The sequence below is a fragment of the Carassius auratus genome, chromosome 28 (genome assembly GCF_003368295.1).
Source record: "Carassius auratus strain Wakin chromosome 28, ASM336829v1, whole genome shotgun sequence".
NCBI lineage: Eukaryota > Metazoa > Chordata > Actinopteri > Cypriniformes > Cyprinidae > Carassius > Carassius auratus.
In genome coordinates this window covers 5,546,851-5,566,842 of record NC_039270.1, presented here as the reverse complement: position 1 = coordinate 5,566,842, position 19,992 = coordinate 5,546,851, and the positions used below count along the sequence as shown (strand labels likewise).

General features: G+C 36.0%; 1 protein-coding gene across 1 annotated transcript in view; it reads right to left on the bottom strand.

The window, feature by feature from the left end:
* Positions 1-19,992, bottom strand: part of LOC113046545 (alpha-1,6-mannosylglycoprotein 6-beta-N-acetylglucosaminyltransferase B) — an 85,264-nt gene that overhangs the window by 11,820 nt on the left and 53,452 nt on the right. The window contains exons 9-11 of the mRNA XM_026207358.1: positions 12,681-12,812; positions 3,984-4,117; positions 2,322-2,452 (exon numbers count right to left, since the gene is read on the bottom strand). Of these exons, the coding sequence (XP_026063143.1) occupies positions 2,322-2,452; positions 3,984-4,117; positions 12,681-12,812 (397 nt within the window). The remainder of the gene's footprint in view (positions 1-2,321; positions 2,453-3,983; positions 4,118-12,680; positions 12,813-19,992) is intronic.

The window sequence follows — 19,992 nt, the reverse complement described above, 5'->3', positions numbered from 1 at the left end:
GAACAATCTCTGTGCGTAAGGGTCAAGGCCAGAAAACCATACTGGATGACCGTGATCTTCAGGCCCTCAGACAGCACTGCATCACATACAGGAATGATACTGTAATGGAAATCACAACATGGGCTCAGGAATACTTCCAGAAAACATTGTCAGTGAACACAATCCACCGTGCCATTCGCCGGCGACTGCTAAATCGCTATAGGTCAAAAAAGAAGCCATATCTAAACAGGATCCAGAAGCACAGGTGTTTTCTCTGGGCCAAGGCTCATTTAAAATGGATTGGGGCAAAGTGGAAAACTGTTCTGTGGTCAGATGAATCAAAATTATTTTTGGAAAACTAGGATGTCATGTCATCCGGACTAAAGAGGAGAAGGACAACTCGAAGTTGTTATCAGCGCTCAGTTCAGAAGCCTGCATCTCTGATGGTCTGGGGTTGCATGAATGTGTGTGGCATGGGCAGCTTACACATCTAGAAAGCCACCATCAATGCTGAAAGGTATATCCAAGTTCTAGAACAGACATCGTCTCTTTCAGGGAAGACCTTGCAATTTCCAACATGACAATGCCAGAACACATACTGCATCAATTACAACATCATGGCTGTGTAGAAGAAGGATCCGGGTACTGAAATGGCCAGCCTGCAGTCCAGATCTTTCACCCATAGAAAACATTTGGCACATCATAAAGAGGAAGATGCGTAAAAAAAGACCTAAGACAGTTGAGCAACTAGAAGCCTGTATTAGACAAGAACAGGACAACATTCCTATTCCTAAACTTGAGCAACTTGTCTCCTCAGTCCCCAGACGTTTGCAGACTGTTATAAAAAGAAGAGGGGATGCCACACAGTGGTAAACATGGCCTTGTCCCAACTTTTTTGAGATGTGTTGATGGCATGAAATTTAAAATCAACGTATTGTTCGGTAAAAAACATTTGATTTAAACATTTGATATATAATTTATGTTGTATTCTGAATAATATATTGAAATTTGAAACTTCCACATCATTGCATTTGTTTTTGTTGTTGTTGTTGTTGATGTTTTATTTTCACAATTTGTACGGTGTCCCAACTTTTTGGGAATCGGGTTTGTATTTATCTATATATGTATGTATCTAAGTATGAATGAATGTATGTATCTGTCTATTCATTATTTTCTACCTTATGTTATAGGTTACTTTTGAATGCAGTCTTTAACTGCCCTTTACATATTTAAGGTTTTAATGCATTTTGACCATTGAATTTCCATACATTCTGTAGTCATTCCTGATATATATAATTTTAAAGAACTTGTTTTCAGAAGAGTAAAAATAAGATTTTATACATTTCCAAGACTTTTCCAGGTCAAGTGTGAGTAAGTCTTTGGTGCTTTTAGTTTTTCCAATGACCGTGAGAACCCCTCTCACCCTAAAACTGATGAAATGATTGTCACGCTCTGATTTGGAGCTGTAAGTGAGCCAAGACAGTCGACAAGAGACCAAAAAATAAATTAGATGGGGGGAAAACCAGCGGACAAAAGGGTGATGATTGTCTTTCCAATCTCTAAGCGCACAGTTGTAGCGCTAGGCTGAATGACACAAGCACAATGAGAGCGAGTGAGCTTCCATTGGGCCCGGAGGGAACTGTCAGTGTTTAGGGACTCAATAGCACAGATAGCTTTTAAATAGCAACCTGTCAAACAAAACATACACGACAATTCTCACCTCGAGCAGCACGGATACACAATAACATGGCGCTGAAGAACACAGCGTAAAAAATGGCAGTCAAAACATCCAGGTTAAACGTGGAGACTTCATTCTTCAAAGACTAGGAGTTTTTCTCTGCTCCCAGGATACATTTTACTCTCATCAAAACCAATCTCTGCTCCCAAACGCCCGGCGGTTTGAACACTCTTTCTGATTAAAGTCTGCTACTTGTCAAGGTTTATTTATTTATTTATTTATTTTGTTGGAGGACGGGTTGGCGCAGTTTCCTCCGGGCGATGTTCACAGCCTGTCTCTCTCGATGCTGCAGAATGTTTGCTTTCATCCTTCTTTGAAGCGTGTTAAAGCAGCCTGATGTTATTTGCTGTCAGCACATCCAAACGCCACTTTACCGCAATCAGTGTGCCCAACAAGGCATGATAGGAGCCAGACAATCAATCTCTGTATGTTCTGACAGTTACACAGACTGAAAGCAGCGATGCCACAGTGCTTCCAAATGCTGAGCAAGGCTGGCAGTACATTCTGTAGAAAAGTGTCAAAATTCTGCTAATTCTGCTGTTTCTGTTAACCATTGGGAAAAGCACTGCTTTGATGGGATGTTATCGGACATATGCATTCTTACCTTCCACATACTGGCTTCTTTGCCGTAAACCACAGCCATGTTGTTGACTTTGCCCCTCCTTATATTGAATCGCTCAGTCTGGTTTAGTTCCTCGGTCACAAAACCCATGAATGAGTTATCAGGAGTGTGTGCTGTAGAGAAAGAAAAACAAAATGCATTGCAATGAGACCATTAGGTTCATTTTGAATGTTGCAAAGAGAAGCAGCAAACAGAATCATTTCAGGAATGCCCATAACATGCTGAATATAAGAAGAATTGTGATTTGTATGATTAAAATAAAATTAAACAAGTAGTACATATAACATCTTACATCATTTTTACTTTTTTTATGTTATGCAAAGTAAGAACAAGAACGTGTATTGGAAAAGCAAATGGTGTCAAGTACAGTGAAGATAGTTAAGTTTTGATTAAAACAACATTATTCTAATCTAAAGAGACGTTTACTGAAAATTAATCTTTGTTATGTGTTGGATTTCTGTCATTCAGGTTCGAACTCCAATTCGTCATCCTGTGGGGCGTCCGGCCAATTCAATTCACATTCACACTCATGAACTGAAAGGGAACAAATTGTTCAATTCAGGATTTGGGCCAACCTTGTGTGTTGTTAATATACTGAAATGAGGAGCGGTGCCTCGGAGTGTGGAGATGCAGATTTGTGCATATGCTGCACAGACACAAACACTCTCCATCTCTGACAACATCTGCTGCTCTTCTCCTGCTTACAGATGCTCTGCGCCTATAGCAGCTGCTTCCCAAACACTAAACACTCACCCAGTGGTGCTCACTGTTCTCCTTTTCTGTGCTGTGATTACTAAAAGCCTTTTATAATGCAGCCTTAATGCATTAGAGAAGCTACAAGATATTCAGCCCTTTCATAAAGAAGTAAGCTACGGTACAAGCTACTAATAATAAATAGACACCTAAATAGTTTTGGTAAGCCTTAATTTTATGCTGTCTTTGTTATATGTTATGTGTACTTGATAACTGTATAATTATGTGCAACTTACAATAAAGCAAACCCTACTCCTAATACTAATCCTACAGTAAGATTTAAATGTTGTTAATTAATGTTACTCAGCCTGGTTACACTTTATTTTAAGGTGTCCTTGTTGCAGTGTAATTATAGATTTGAGTACTGACTAATATCAATAAACTACGTGCACTTACTGTAAGGTTAAGGTCAGGATTATGGTTACTTGCATGTAATTATGCAGTTATATTGCTAATTAGTTGCTATAATGATAGTAAGTACATGCTATACTGTATATATTACAAGAACACCTTAAAATAAAGTGTTACCCTCAACAATTAAATGTACAATTATTACAATTTCCGTATTTGTGTTACTATGTAGCACATTACATAGAAATGAATACAGCAGTATTCATCTGGCACAAACACAAAAATAGTTCACTAAACTATTCTAAGACCCTTTAACCCTATCCAAAACCTTAACACAACTACCTCAACAACTACATTACTTTCTATCAATAAACAGCTAATTAGAAGGTTATTAAGGGAGTACTCTTAGTTAATAGTGAATATATGTTCACTAATCAAAAGAGACACCAAAATTTCAACTATGAGCCAAAGCCAAATTCTGATGATAGACGATAGTGTCATGATGCAGCCCCAGCCAGTAATAATCATTCATAGACTTACGGAACATGGTCATGTATTGTTTGCAGTTGAGGTTCCAGTAGCCCCAGTTGGTCCTGTATCCATGCAGTGTGGCGTACTCCTCATTATTGTATGCTGGCTCCGTGCCGAAGGTGTCAATGACACGGATGTGGCACCTAGACAGAAAAACAAAAGTGCTTTTTTACTGTAATATCAATTGTTTTATTATTATTATTTTTTTTTGATGATGAACAGAACAGCTAATATTCTTACACATCCCATTCCACCAAACAAAACAATGCTAGTCTTGTAAATGTGATCATATACTGTACATTAGCGGAATGCTTTCCATTATTTTCCCCATTAAAGACAATAACCTCTATGACTTTGTTTTTTTTTCCATGCAACACATGTGGAGATGTTTTGCTGATTGTTCAAACTGCTCTAAATTTTTCATAAAATGAAAGTAAATGGTATCCAGGGGCTGACAGGCTCCAAAACGAAAAGCACCACAGGGGTAGATCAATTGCATGCAATACACAAGTCAAATGGACTACCGCTGTGGTGCTTTTAATTCCCACGTCTTCTGAGGCCATGCGATATCTTCGTGTGAGGAACACAGTGAATCTAAAGTCATCAAATCTCTTTCAATTTTAGATATAAATTTCATTAATACGATTAAATATGCAATGATATATGACTGAATATTCCATTTTAGTAATCACATAATCAGACTACACCTCATGACTCCTAAAATCTGAAATTATTTTAAAATACCATCATTTCCCGAGGGGGAAGGGGAATCACACACACTATGTGACTGTTAAGTTGTTCCATTAGCATACTATTTAAAATAGTACTTGTTATGGAAATAACTTAATTAACTCTAACACTCTTGATTCTATTTTTATTCTGAATACTTGTTTTATTTTGATTTAGCCCCTCCTGTCTCCTCCCTGGCTCCTCCCTCCATCGTCTCCTCCCCGGTGTCCACCCTCCTCCTGAGCCTCCTCCCTGGTTCCCACCCATTCCCCTCCCCATGTTACTTCCACAGAGTAATATCACACCCCTGAGTTCAATCGGTTGTGTTTTTTTTTTTTTTTTTTCATGTGTTCCGTGTCCCATGTTAATTGTCTCATTCCATGCACCTGTGTTTAGTAATTATCTCTGGTATTTAGTTTCTGTCTTTATGTCTCTCCTTTGTCGGGATCAATACGTTCATTCCTGTGTGATTCCTTGCGCCTATGTTGGATTACGCTAGTGTTTCAAGAACTTAAAAGATTGTTAATCATGCTCCTTGTCTCCTTGTTCCTTCAACAGTGTAAGTGTGACTGCTATATAACATTTTTATAACAACAACAACCACAACACACCAGAAAAATGAAGAAAAAATTAAGACTGAACATTTTGAACATGAACATGTTATTGTTCCCTTTGTTTTGTGTATGCTTGTGTCGCTAACAGTTAAAATCCTTGTCTGATTTTATTGTTGTTTGCAATGTTGCAATGTTACTTAGCTATATTTTAAAGATACAGTACTGTATTATTATCTGTTATCTATCTCAAACACATTTTGTTTCCATCTCAAAAATAAATCTAAATTACGGCCTATGCTCTCAATGTCAAATGCAGAAATGTTAATCCATGCATTTATGACCTCAAGGTTAGATTATTGTAATGCTTTATTGGGTGGTTTTTCTGCACAAACTACACTCTAAAAAACGCTGGGTTGTTTTTTCAACCCAACTGCTGGGTTGAGGCCGTTGGATAGGACTTTGGGATGTTTTAACCCAAGTTTGGGTTGAAAATAACTTTCTCTTTTAACCCAGCGGGGTGGGTTGAGGACGCGGACGTGAAGGAGAGCACGCACGTCACGTCAAAATCGTACGTCTCTCCAGTGCGAGCAGCCGCCATTTTCTCAGCGTGATAGAAGCGAGTGAAAGACTATGGTAAGTAAATATTCAAAATGTAAAGTTATCTTTTATTGTTTACCCGGTTGTATGAAAGGTGGAAGGTTTTATGAAAGGCGGAAACAAAGGAGCTTAACGTTATATCTAACGTTATATAAAAAAAAACGGACGCGGTTTTCGCCTCGGACACGGAGGTCTTAACTGCCTCATGTAACGTTACTGAACGGAGGATGTACTTTTAATATAACGTCTGTGAATGTATTTTGTCATATTCACATAAGATTTTACATTATCAGTTCTCTTTGAGGCGTTAACAGACGGTTATGGTCACGGTTACGCTCATGTGAATTTGTCTTTTTTTTTTCGCGGTTAAACTGAATGTATGTTTGTCTCCTAAAGGAAACGGCATTGTGTAGTAAAGACTAGCATAATTATTTTGAGGCTGTTGAAGTGGTAACTGTTAAAAGTATGTTTTACATGTAATATTTCTTGTCGAGCTCGTGTCTTCATTGTCCTCGCGCTGAGAGTTAAAGACACAGAAGCTGTTTGTGTGAGGAGTCACAGACCTGTGTGAGGATGAGGAGGAGGTGTTCTTCTGAAGAGAGGGACAGACGGGTTAAGGAGAGTAAACTTCAGAATAACATCAAGTTATCTTTATTTTTACTAAGACTAAAATAATGTGTGTGTTTTTTTTAGATGTTGAAATCCAGAGACAAGATAACTTCATTCTTTTGAGACCGATGTAAGTTAAATTATTATTACTTTTTTTTTTTTTTAGAAAATTAATGTTTCTGTTGTGTCCTGCCTGTTAACTTCACATTTTGATGCAAAAACAGTGTGATTTTATATATGTATGTATGTATATGTTAATATTTTATTGAAACCATTGATGCCCCTCTTTGCAGAACTCAAACTAACTGGAGTTAAGGACACACAAGTCTTGTGTGAGGAGGTGGTTTTCTCAGCTTCTTCTGAAGAGAGGGAAAGATCGTTTAAGGCAAGTAAACTTCATAATTTCATGTTATCAGTTGTTGTGTTTTACTAAGAGTAAAATAATGTTTGTTTTTTTGTTTTTGTAGATGTTAAAAGCAAGAGACATGGGAGAGCATCATTCCCTTGAGATTTTATGTAAGTTATTTTTAGAAAATACATTTTTCTGTTGTCTCCTGCCGGTTTACTTCACATTTTGATGCAACAACAGTGTGATTACGTGCTCATTTCATTAAGTCTGTGTTTTTTATTGCAGAAATCAAACCAAGTTTGGAGTTGTCTTGTCTGATTTGGAGAGTCATCATTCTTGGTCTGCGCTCTTAGAGGTAAAGTTCACACAAAAAAATCATTTACTTGCCCTCAAGTCATTCCAAATTTATAAGACTTTTGTCTGTCTTTACAACATAAATTAATATATTTTTAGTTTTCTCATAATATTTGTTAATCTATTTATAGTTTAGATAATCAGTATTTTCAAGCTTCATAAATATAGAGTTATTGTAGAAGTAAATTCTGATATTTATATATGAATACATCTTAAATTATATGATAGCAAACATGTATGTTCAAAATAAAATATTGGTCTCCCAGACCAGCAATGGAGGACACAAAAAGAGAATATTAAATATATTCATATGTTTTCCAAAAAATGAGCAGATTTTGTATGAGTCTGGAAAAACATGAGGAGAGTAAATTATAAACATTTTAATTATTTGGTGAACTAACGGTTTGAAGAGCAGCTCTCCATGTACATGAATATTGTGAGGTATGTGAATGTCATGTCTGTTTTAATGTTTCAGTAAAGAAGCTTTCTGAAAGCAATATTTATTCAAACAATATCGCCTGCCCTCACACTAGTGCTGCCATTATAGCATTCTGGAGAGCTGTGATAGACAGACATTAAACAACCACACAAAGTGTTGAAACTTTAAAACCGATTATTTACCTATCCTTACGGATGTGAATACACCTCTACCTGAAAATGGATAGAGTTTAATTAAATGTTTAATTTTTTCAAATGTGTTTCTCTTAGGCCACTGATGAAGAACAGGCGGTGACTGGGATGAATGCTGGTCAGAGAGGAGAATCTTCTTTCCCCTAAACAGCACTGGTTTTAAAGGAGGACGCTGCCCTGGATGATGTAGAAGATGTCAGATGCTGTGCTGATGGGGTTTCTTCATGATTACATCAGTTATGCTAAAGAGATCATGAAAATTGACTGTGATGCATGATCTGTATTCATGGACTATGAAACAAACTGTAAGTGTATAATTTGTTAAAAAAAAAAAAAAGTTAAATGCTTTTTCTGGGTTGTTTAGTAGAAGAGTTTACACTCTGTCATTCATACACCTGCTCACATTCTTTCTCACACACACACACACACACGCGTCTGTTAAATGTTATAATATCAAAGTTAATGTGATTTATTTGTGTACTGTCATGCCAGAATAGTTGGAAAAAAAACTAACTAATTGTAAATTTATTGTATGTGTTTTCGTATATTTTTATACAATATATACAATTGAACAAAGTCCAATTTGATCTTAAGTTATATTCATCAAATGTTCAATGCTTTGTTTATGAACTCTGTAGCTGTTAATGCCAACCTTTTCTGCATTTCTTCTAACATGTTACTTTTTGACTTTTCTCTTGTTTTTAATAAATATTTTCCTTTTGGTAATTATTGTTTGTGTGTAAAAGTGATATTTAAAATGAACAACATTTGTAGGTTTAATGCCTAGCTCAATTTGGGTTAATTTTAACGTAGAAATGCATCGTTTCCCCACATGGCTGCACTCTGCGAGTTTATTTTCTGCCAGCAGGAGGCGCTAAGAGCGGGAGAGGTAGGTTTCTCCGGTAACGGCTGCAGAGCGGTACTGAGCTCACAAACGCTGCCTTATCAAGCACATGCGAAATGATATCGAACATTTTCTAAATACAGTAGTTTTCCTTCTGAAATACAGTGATAAAAAACACCCGCTCTGGTTTTTTAAACCCTGCAATATAGTCATTTTAAACCATAAAAAAGGCAACCCAGCAGGCTGGGTTAAATATGATAACCCAACTGGTTGGGTTAAAATAACCCAGCGCTGGGTTCGTCCCTTTTTGACCCAGCGCTGGGTTGTCAAAATAACCCAAATTGGGTTGTTTTCAACCCAGCAGTTTTTAGAGTGTACAGTTAGTCCAAAATGCAGCAGCAAGAGTTCTTACTATGACCAGGAAGTATGACCATATTAGCCCAGTCCTGTCATCGCTGCACTGGCTCCCTTTCAAACATCGTATAGATTTTAAAATATTGCTTATTACTTATAAAGCCCTGAATGGTTTAGCACCTCAGTATTTGAATGAGCTCCTTTTACATTATAATCTTCTAAATCCGCTACGTTCTCAAAACTCAGGCAATTTGATAATACCTAGAATATCAAAATCAACTGCGGGCGGCAGATCCTTTTCCTATTTGGCGCCTAAACTCTGGAATAACCTACCTAACATTGTTCGGGAGGCAGACACACTCTTGCAGTTTAAATCTAGATTAAAGATCCATCTCTTGAAGCTGACTTACAAATAACATATTAATATGCTTCTAATATCCAAATACGTTAAAGGATTTTTAGGCTGCATTAATTAGGTAAACCGGAACTGGAAACACTACCCATAAAACCCAATGTACTTGCTACATCATTAGAAGAATGGCATCTACGCTAATATTTGTCTGTTTCTCTCTTGTTCCGAGGTCACCGTGGCCACCAGATCCAGTCTGTGTCCAGATCAGAGGGTCACTGCAGTCACCCGGATCCAGTACGTATCCAGACCAGATGGTGGATCAGCACCTAGAAAGGACCTCTACTGCCCTGAAAGACAGCGGAGACCAGGACAACTAGAGCCCCAGATACAGATCCCCTGTAAAGACCTTGTCTCAGATGACCACCAGGACAAGACCACAGAAAACAGATGATTCTTCTGCACAATCTGACTTTGCTGCAGTCTGGAATTGAACTACTGGTTTCGTCTGGTCAGAGGAGAACTGGCCCCCCAACTGAGCCTGGTTTCTCCCAAGGTTTTTTTCTCCATTCTATCACCGATGGAGTTTCGGTTCCTTGCCGCTGTCGCCTCTGGCTTGCTTAGTTGGGGTCACTTCATCTACAGCGATATCGTTGACTTGATTGCACAGATACGATTTAAACTGAACAGAGATGACATCACTGAATCAATGATGAACTAACTTTAACTATCATTTTGCAGTATTGACACACACAAATTTTGATCAGTTGCTTTGATGCAATGTATTTTGTTTAAAGTGCTATGTAAATAAAGGTGACTTATTATGGGAGTAGTGTCACGTGGGTGGGAGTTTTAACTCATTCACGAAGAATTAATAAATAATAATAATAACAATTATAAACCTTTAGCAGATGCAGAGACATATAAACTGGGGGAATCCCTCATCTCCCTCTGAATATTAATATCATAATGTAGCTTTGCATAAACAGCATTTGGTGGTAGAAAACCAGCCATATTTTTTTTTTCTAGCATTCAAATAAAAATGCATAAACCTGAAATAATACAATTTCAATTGCAAATAGATAGGACATCTACATACTTTTAAATCGACACCTGCCACAGTGTCATACAGTGTCATCTGTGATCCTTCTTTGAGTGTGTCCTAAAAGCTGATGGGATGGGGTTGGAGGGTCTTAATTTTATCACTCAGCATTCCGGGTGAAAAGATAAAAAAAAAATCACAGCTCACAACTGTCAAACTAAATATAGATTTCTGCTATAAAAATAGGCTAAAAAAAAATCTAATATATCTGATTATCCTTAGATGGAATAATGATGTGAGAGTTGAAAAGGGAGAGCTAAATTAGTGTATCCCAGCCATTTAATAACAGTCTGTTCTTCAAAAATAGTTATTACTTCAGCAGACTCAAACATAGTCATATTGACTCTTTCAGTAGTTCATGGTTTATGAAGTTTAAAAAGCACCTAGTCAACATTAACATGGATTTTATGGAAAGAACAACATTCTGCTAAACATCACCTTTGGTACACTGTCAAAAAAATCTGTAAAATATGCGTAAAAAAAAACGGCAGCTGTGGTTGTCAGAATTATACCATTAAAATACGGTAACACCGTTTTAGGTTTAACAGTTTAACCTTAAATGTACAGTTTAATACTATAATTTAACTGATAAAATGTTAATATTCCAACTATTATTGAAGTACTGAAATCTGTTTTGTTTCTTTGTACTACACTGGTAACCACCAAAAGCAGGTGGTGACGAGAAAGTCACGTGATGAAACAAAGTCCATCAAAAGCAGCTTTCAAATTATAAGATTCATAGAAGGTGCACAGTGTCATTCACACAAGCACTAAACACCATCAAACATAGTTATTTCAAAGAAAAAACATCAAATTCAAACAAAATTTGAAATGCAATGAAGGTAATTCTGGGAACGTCAGTATATGGTTCTTCCATGTAAATTGCCATTAACCATTTAACAAGTTTGTAATATAGAATATTCAATATATATTTTTATTTTTTACCATTAAAATCACAGTCATTTTTTACAGTGCATTGCAAAGAAGAAATAAAATGATGTTCGTGATTGCTTTAAGGGTGGGCTGGTATCTATTTGATTTGGCTTGCTTGCTATGAAAGTGCTGCAGTCTTAACTCACACTGAAACACAGCAGAGGGAATATACAGGCCTCTGTAAAGGGATTCATCTGCATCCCAACAAAGTCTTATACTCTGATTTTCAGGAGGTAACAAGTTTAAAGCATAAGATCAAAACAAAATAACTTCTTACAAGGAGGCACGAGGGAATAGAGCGCAGCTGTAAGCACACGCTTTTCTCAGTGGTCTTTGTTCCCATACATACATAGGAATTTCAAGAATTGCTCAACAGAGAAACTCTTATAGAATGAGAGAAAAGAGAACATGTAATAAGTATAGATCATGGCATAATTAACTACTTGTCCATTTAACTACTAAGCATTACAAATGGCAAAATAAAATCAGTAAAAATACCAATGACACAAAAATGCTAAAAAATGCTTAAAGAGAGAAACTTTAAAGAATGTTTCTCATCGCATCTAAGTATACTTTAAAGTTTTTTATTTTGTATTTTTTTTGTGCTTTTGTCCTTTTAAGTAGGTCAAAAAAAAAAAAAAAAACCTGTGAAGCTTTTTATTATTTTATTTTTTATCAATGTTTTCTACATTTCTTATTAAGTGTCTAGTATAGAGTTTTTGTAGTTGTATGAAAATAGCAATGCGCAGATTATTCAATCATTTCTCATTTTGTGACACTTGGAGAGAGCAACCGCATTCAGACTTGTACCACTGGAAACACTGCAGCGCAGTAAAAAATGAGAAAGATTGATTTATTACACAAAAGACAAATCAGTCTTATTCTCTCCCAGACTGAAATACAGAGACATACTTTATTTTACAACTGACAAATGAGAAATGGTCCCTAATTGATCTTCCAATAATTTTAATACATTATGCATGTGGCGGTCTTGGTGTGAGCGATGAGTCACAAACATCATCCATTATTTATGAGGAAAATTTCTGAAGTATTATGCTGTACTCATCAGTGTTTTGTGTATCGGAGTTCATCTCTATTCATTATTGAACTCATTGATGGAAGAGACTGAGAACTCACAGTGAGATTGGTGGCAGGACCAAGTCGATAAAGACTTTATGAAGCATATGATACAGCAGCTTAAAGCCCCTATGGAATCTAAATTAAACTTCTTTTTTTTTTGTCTTTATGGTTAGAAGCCAGAGGTTCACAAGCTCCGTTTTTAGAAGAGAGGCTCAAACTGACCTGTGCTGTCTAAAGGAAAGGCCCATGTGCTGTTTCATCTGCTGCAGGCCGTGGTAGTCTGTATAGATGAGGTCGAAGGGCAACGGGCCAGTAAGAGGACAGCTTCCTCTACCTGGAGGTACGCCAAGTGACCTAAAAGTGAAGAGAGAACAACATTTTACACAGTTAAGCAGTGCTGCAAGTTTCATTTGAAAATTTAAGGGCATTAATCAACATCACCATTGTGAGAAAATTTTAATTCCCATGCCTTTTTTGTATTTTAGGTATATTATTTCCTTAAAAGTTACTATGTTTAGGGTCAGTTCTTCAATTAGGCTTTTCTTTGAAAGTAAAATAATTTGGGGAACACCAAACTTAAGACTTCAGGGCTGAATTTAGTGTGACTCATCTAGATCACACACACACACACACACACAGCAGGTGACTGTGAGGAGAGCACCTCCTCTTTGCAGGAGATAATTTGTCAGTTGGGAGAGTTTCTCTGGGATTCTTCTCCAGGGATACTTGAAATGCCAAAACCAAAGCCGCTGGTGTTTGTGAGCAGATGCTTCAGCAGAGAATGTGTAAACCACCAAAGACCCGCTGCTTAACTGACTTCTGATATTTCATTATGAATTCTGCACTGGTTTCAGCCACCCACATCTTTCATCTACAGAAAATGGAAAAAGAGCAATGAACGCATCACAACCTCACGCAGGTCGGGCTGTGTAAAAATTCATTTCCGAACACCGAAGGTTTTTGATCTTATTTCGATCTGAAATGTCAAAAACGTGAGTGCCTTTAACCGTAACACCCGGGGTTTAATGGACAATACTGGAAAGACCTTTCTGCTTAACCAATGCTTAGTTTGTTTATGCAAATCCCCAGGCACAGGTAAAGGTTTTTTTGATCCTGGTCTGCAAATCTTTGGTTCTTCAAATGTCAGCTCTGTAAGTGATGTGGTCTCTTGCAGAAACCAAGTTACTGGGTCCAAAGGGTCTCGTTCAAATTGGTTTGCAATAGAGCTCAAGTAAATGTGAGCTGACATAATGTGTACATGAACTTAAAAGAGCCATGAACACAGAAGATCTAAAAAAAACTTTAATTAATCCATGTCAATTCAATGGTTTAATCCAAATCTTGTGGAGAGAATGACTTTATTATATATACTTAATTTATTTATTATAAATTATCTTTTATTCTAGTATGAATTCATTCAAATTGATCAATTTTTATGCCTTTATGGCTTTTTTTGGATCTTCTAAGGTTTGGTAACCCGGACATTCAACGGAGAGACAGAAACCTCTCAGATTTCTGTAAAAATATCTTAATTTGTGTTTCAAAGTCGTATAGATTTGGAACAACATGAGAGTGAATAAAAGATGAAAGAAATTTAATTTGTGGGTGAACTAAGAAACATAGTCATGAAAGTGTACTCTCTCACACAAGTGACTTTTATTTCAATAATATTATATAATCTACAAGTACAGTTTTATATACTTTTAAGATTTGAAGCACACTGAAAGAGAATATTCAACCCTAATTTTTCCAAAAGTGTGGGACACAGCATCAGGACACATTAGCACTTACACTGCTAATACAAAGTAATTACATGGATAACTGAGCTTTAATAACGGTTTAGTGCTCAGAAAATTTTTAGATCCTATTTACATCTTTATGTAGTACTGACAGGTAAATACCGGGCATAACCACATCTCGTGTGTTTTCAGGGTATCTGCTACCTCTTAAATCAGCAATGGCTACATTATAGAACAGAACAAAGCAGTGCAGACAGCAAGAGCTGCTGAACACACAGTAACAAGACATACTGCTGAAACAAAGAGCAACAACAGCTCTACAGCACACCAGTGACCACCCACTTTCTCTGCTGCCTTGCTTCTGGAAAACAACAACAAAAAACTTAGACAAGCTTCAAGATGAAACATGTATGGTAGTGCTTTTCCACCACTGAATAATAATAATAATAATAATAATAATAATAATAATAATAATAATAACAATAATAATAATAATGTAATGTAACATTGAACATGACAATAGTAGTATAAAATATGTTTCTGTGATTATATTATTTAAATAAATAAATAAATCTTAAACAGTTAGTGTTGTGAAGGTTACTTTGGAAATGTAATAAAAAGTTACCTATTTAAAATGTAAGAGGTAATGTAACTATTTCAATGACTGTTAAAGTTCATTAATATCATTTTTATGTTAAATACAGATTTAATTAAAATATTCTAAATATATAGTCTAATAGCTATGATACCACTTTTTTTATTAAATGTTTTGCACAGTTATGCCAGTAAATACTTAGGCTACATCTACCAATGCCTTGGAAAAATAAAATAAAATAAAATAAAAAATAAAGAAAATACTTAAATCCAAATAGTACATAAAGGTTATTAAATAAGCATGTGTCCTATTGTCTGTCCTAAATTCCTGAAACATTGGTGTCTCATGTTCTAGACCAGTCAATGCATTATGGTAAAGAAATCAATCAAATCTGTTTTTGTGTGAAAATATTCAGCTGTGATCCCAGTTGTAAAATTAACAATTTTAAGTAAATGTAATTGATTTAAACTCTCTCAGTAACTGGAACAGATAATAGTTACATTTATTGTGTAATTAAACAACATAACTGTGTTCCATGTATCTAGTTCCTCCTCAACACTGTATGCAATACCTATTGCAAACTACTTGCATACAGTGTATACTATAGTGTACACTACACTGCATGAAACTTGTCAATCAAAATGCATGGCAGTAGGCAGTCACATTGGGAAACATTATTGTTTCCATGGGAACTGTGACTTTTGAAACTCTATATACCCTGCTGCTCTAATGAGATTACATCAATAAAGTTAATTATGTAAGTGCTAATTTCCTGTTTGAGTAGATTAGCTTGGAAAGGCACATTTAAAAAAAAAAAAAAATGCTTCCTCAAACTTTGTCGAATAAACATAGGAGAGTCACAGCCAGTGGCTGCTAACTTCATACGGAACTGGAAAATCTATTATAAGTAGGCATAATGTCATAAAATATGTAAAAAATAAATAAATAAACAATTAAAAATAATAATAATAAATAAATTTTGTTAATAAATATACTTGTAAGTTTTCTTAATCACGTAGATGGTCCTTAAAGGGACACTAAGTAGGAATTACTCCCATCTAGTGGTGAAATTGTATTTTACATTTAAACTAATTTTGCTCTCCAGCGCCTCGCTTTTTCAAATGCGCGTTGCATCTACGGTAGGCGATATGTACCAAAAAGCTTTGACAGGATGTCTTCTAATAGCACTTCGTCGAGTTTTCCTTCAGGTGAACAGGTGTGTTATTTCAAACAAACTGCAACATGACAACTAACAAACGAATGTTACAGTATGAATTACTGACTGTGGAAAACATGAAATATTGTAATTAGTAGTTATGTCTTCTTTATTCGTTATATTTTCTGAATTATGTGCATTGTTAGATGTCATCATCATACACTGACTTACCTGTCGAGAAGAAAACTGGCCACTTCAGCGTCTCTTTTGAAATCTTTATCAAGCATTAGCTCTTTCCACCTAGAAAAAGCTTCCCCGACATTAACTCTTGTTTTCTGTAATCTACAGTCACGTTTCCTTTTACGTTCTATTTTTGACTGTTTTGGCGACTATGTTTTCTTCTCCTGTGGCGCGGCATATGTATGGTCCATAATAAGAATGCAATCCAGACTTTTAAACTTGCCGGTGCAGTATCAAGCGCCTCTCACTGCTCTGCACCTGCGTTTCTGGCTCTGACCGAAAACGCGCTGTGGAAACACGTTGGCTTAGTACTTTTTGTCCCTCTCTGCTATTATAGTTTTGCAAGATGGCAGAACTACATGGAAGCCTCCGTCGACCTACCCGTCCCATGTATATAAAGATTAAAATTCTTCATTTACAAGGATTAGTTTAAACATTGGCATAGGTATTTGTACACCATTGAGGGCATATTTATGAATAAAAATATTCATTTTAGAAAATAAAATACCTAAAAAGTTACTTATTGTCCCTTTAAACAGTTTATTCATCTAAAGCAATATTGGTTTTTGCTGGTCATGAGAGAAAAGCTAAAGCTGAATTATTCTTCAGATCTGCCTTAACATTACGTCCCCTTGGAATTATAAGGTTCTATCTGACATGTTTTGTCAAAATTGAGTTGTTCACATATTCTTATTCTGAATTATTATGTGATGTTTTATTTTAAGTTGTGTACATTTTGGGATTTTCTATTGAAAAAAACAGGTTCTATCTACAGAAGTCTATGGAACACAAAAACTTTAAAGCTCAATATCTCAAAACTACTCAGAACGCAGATAGAACCTTATAATTCCATGGGGACGATTAGTCAAATCTTCATTGTCTTCATTGTTACTTAAAGTCTGTTAAACAGAAAGCAAATGGACCCTAGAATACACAGCTGAAAGAATATGGGATGCTGTTAGTTGCAATGAAAATAGTGTTTTTGATACGTGTGTACAGCCAATGGCCCCCATGAGGAAAACTGTTTAATAAACAAACTAAATAATTAAAAATGCAAATACAGCTCCTGTGAGGATTAAGTTCAGGGGATAGAAAATATCATTAGCTCAGTAGTGTTTTTGTACAGGTTTAACCTACATAATGTAGCATCTGCTAAAAGACAACTCAGCTTGCTGCTTTGTTTTCTTATTAAATATAGGGGGTGCATCTAAAAAAAATAAAGGACTTTATTTGTTGTAATTAGATTTTTAAAAGCTAACTTTCTTCTATTCTAGATTAATTGCACACAAACTGAAATATTTCAAGAGTTTTGTTGTTGTTGTTGTTGTTGTTGTTGTTTTTGTTTTAATTATGATGGTTAAAGCTAGAAGAAGATCATCAACATCCTCCAAAAGGAGGGTAAGTCACAGAAGGTCATTGCTAAAAGGTCTGGCTGTTCACAGAGTGCTGTATCAAAATATATTCATAGAAAGTTGACTGGTAGAAAAAAGGCAACAGGCAACAGGGATGTCCATAGCCTTGGGAAGATTATCAGGAAAAGCTGAATCAAGAACTTGGGAGAACTCCTTTCACAAGGAGTGGACTGAAGCTTGAGCCAGTCCATCAACAGTCACCAAACAAGATGACTTAAGTAAACGGGCTATAGCTGTCACATTCCTGGAATCAAGGCACTCCTGAACCAGAAAAAAGAAAAGAACTGGACTGTTGCTCAGTGGTCCACAGTCCTCATTTCCAGTTAAAATAAAATTTTGAATTTAATTTGGAAATCAAGGTCTGGAGTCTGTAGGAAGACTAAAGAGGGGCAGAAACAAAGTCCAGTGTGAAGTTTCTGAAGTCAGAGATGATTTGGGGTGCTGTGACGTCTGCTGGTGTTGGTTCATTGTGTTTTCACAAACATTTCAAAGTGGTTTGCTGACCATGATATCACTGTGCTTGATTGGCCAGCCAAATCACCTGACCTGAACTTCACAGATAATCTCTGGAGTAATGAAGAGGAAGATAAGTAACATCTGACATACAATACAGAGGATCTGAAGGCTGCTATCAAAGGAACCTGGGCTTCAATAACTCCTCAGCAGTGCCATCGGCTGATCGCCTCCATGCCGCACCACATGAAACAGTAATTTGTGCAAAAGGAGCCCCAACCAAGTATTGAGTGCATGATTAAACCTGCTTTGGAGATCTTGAACATTTCTGTTTTGAATATATTTTTTAATGATCTATGAGAAATAAATATATTAGGAAAACTATTTGAGAAACTGATTTTTTTCCTCTAAGCTGTAAGTCATAAGCATAACTAAAAAAAACAAACAATTGAAATATATAAACTTATATTTGAATCTAGAATATAATATTTGAATTGATGCACCTATAAATTTGAGCATGCCTTGAAATATACAGTGCATATGTAAACTAAATAGATGTTTCCTTTTACTATACAATATAGCAAACTAATTGCCAAACAATTAAAGACACATAATTATTTTCAAAGACACATAATGTGTGCACTGACAGATGAAAATATCAATTATGATTCCAAAGCACTTTTACCATAATATATGATTTGTAACCTGATACATTTTGACATTTACATTACACAACTAACTCCATATGTATGGCTTTTCTCACATTGTAAACTTGCTCAGTATCCCACCTGGTAAAGCATCGCACTTGTTATTCTGAGCACTCAGAGAATCAAAAAGCTCCCACACTTGTAGAGGCAAGCTGAAATTCCACTGATGGATCAGGAAATGTGTTTTATCTCACATTTGCTTTTGTTAACACTATCAGTTATAGCCAGGTTTACTGTAAGTGGTACATTAAATGCGACAGAGTAACCACTAAGCAGGGTAGAGCACCAGTGTAATAAAACGTTGCCACGTTAATCCATGTTAATTTGTTATGGATATACTGTAACTGCATACAATTTGAAAGCCTCTCACTGGAAATTTAACCGTAAGCATTACAAAAATAGCAAGAACCAATATAATATAATTATGTAGAAATGCTGCCATGATATCTGAGATATCTCCCCCAATATTTTATGAAAAGTCTGGTTCATATTTGGTAACAGCTGGAGTGTTTCTGAGACTAAAAAAATATAATTCTCCCCACTTAATGCTGTTACAGTTTCCATGCTTTCCCTGCAAACCGAGTGAACTAAAACTGCCGCCCTTTCTAAAAAGAGAAATGACTGTGAGCCAAGTGTGAGCTGTGTTTCCACGGGTCACTGGAGCTCAGCAAATGTGACAATTGACAGACACACACGCTGTCACAGTGAGCAGCACACAGAAATACAACACAAAACATCACATTTATGGTCCATTTAAAACTAACGTCCAAAGATGACATCTACACCTCAGTGAAAACACCACATGCTTAACACTACCTCACACAGACCCAAAGGAATGAAAAATCACTCATGTCCTCTCCAAAACAGCAAATAGATGAAGAGTAAATGGAGATGTCTGCCTAAAGTCAACGTGAAACTCCATTAGGACATCATTGTTTTTTTTTTCCAAATGATAGGATATTCAACAATAAAAATGGAGTATGCATCTTTATTGTGTCCATTTTATGTAAAATATTCCACAACCCACAAAGTTTGTTAAGTGCTGTATATACATACTGTATAACAACAAATGACAATAGCTAGGTCTCTATTTATGTGTCTCGTAATTAAAAATGTGATCTGATACTTAAAACTGTGAGACATTGTGTCTCATGAGCTATGGAACAAACAGACCTACACAACAATAAAACAAAAGTCTTTACAGAGCAAATGTCCTTACACAGTTCAAATCA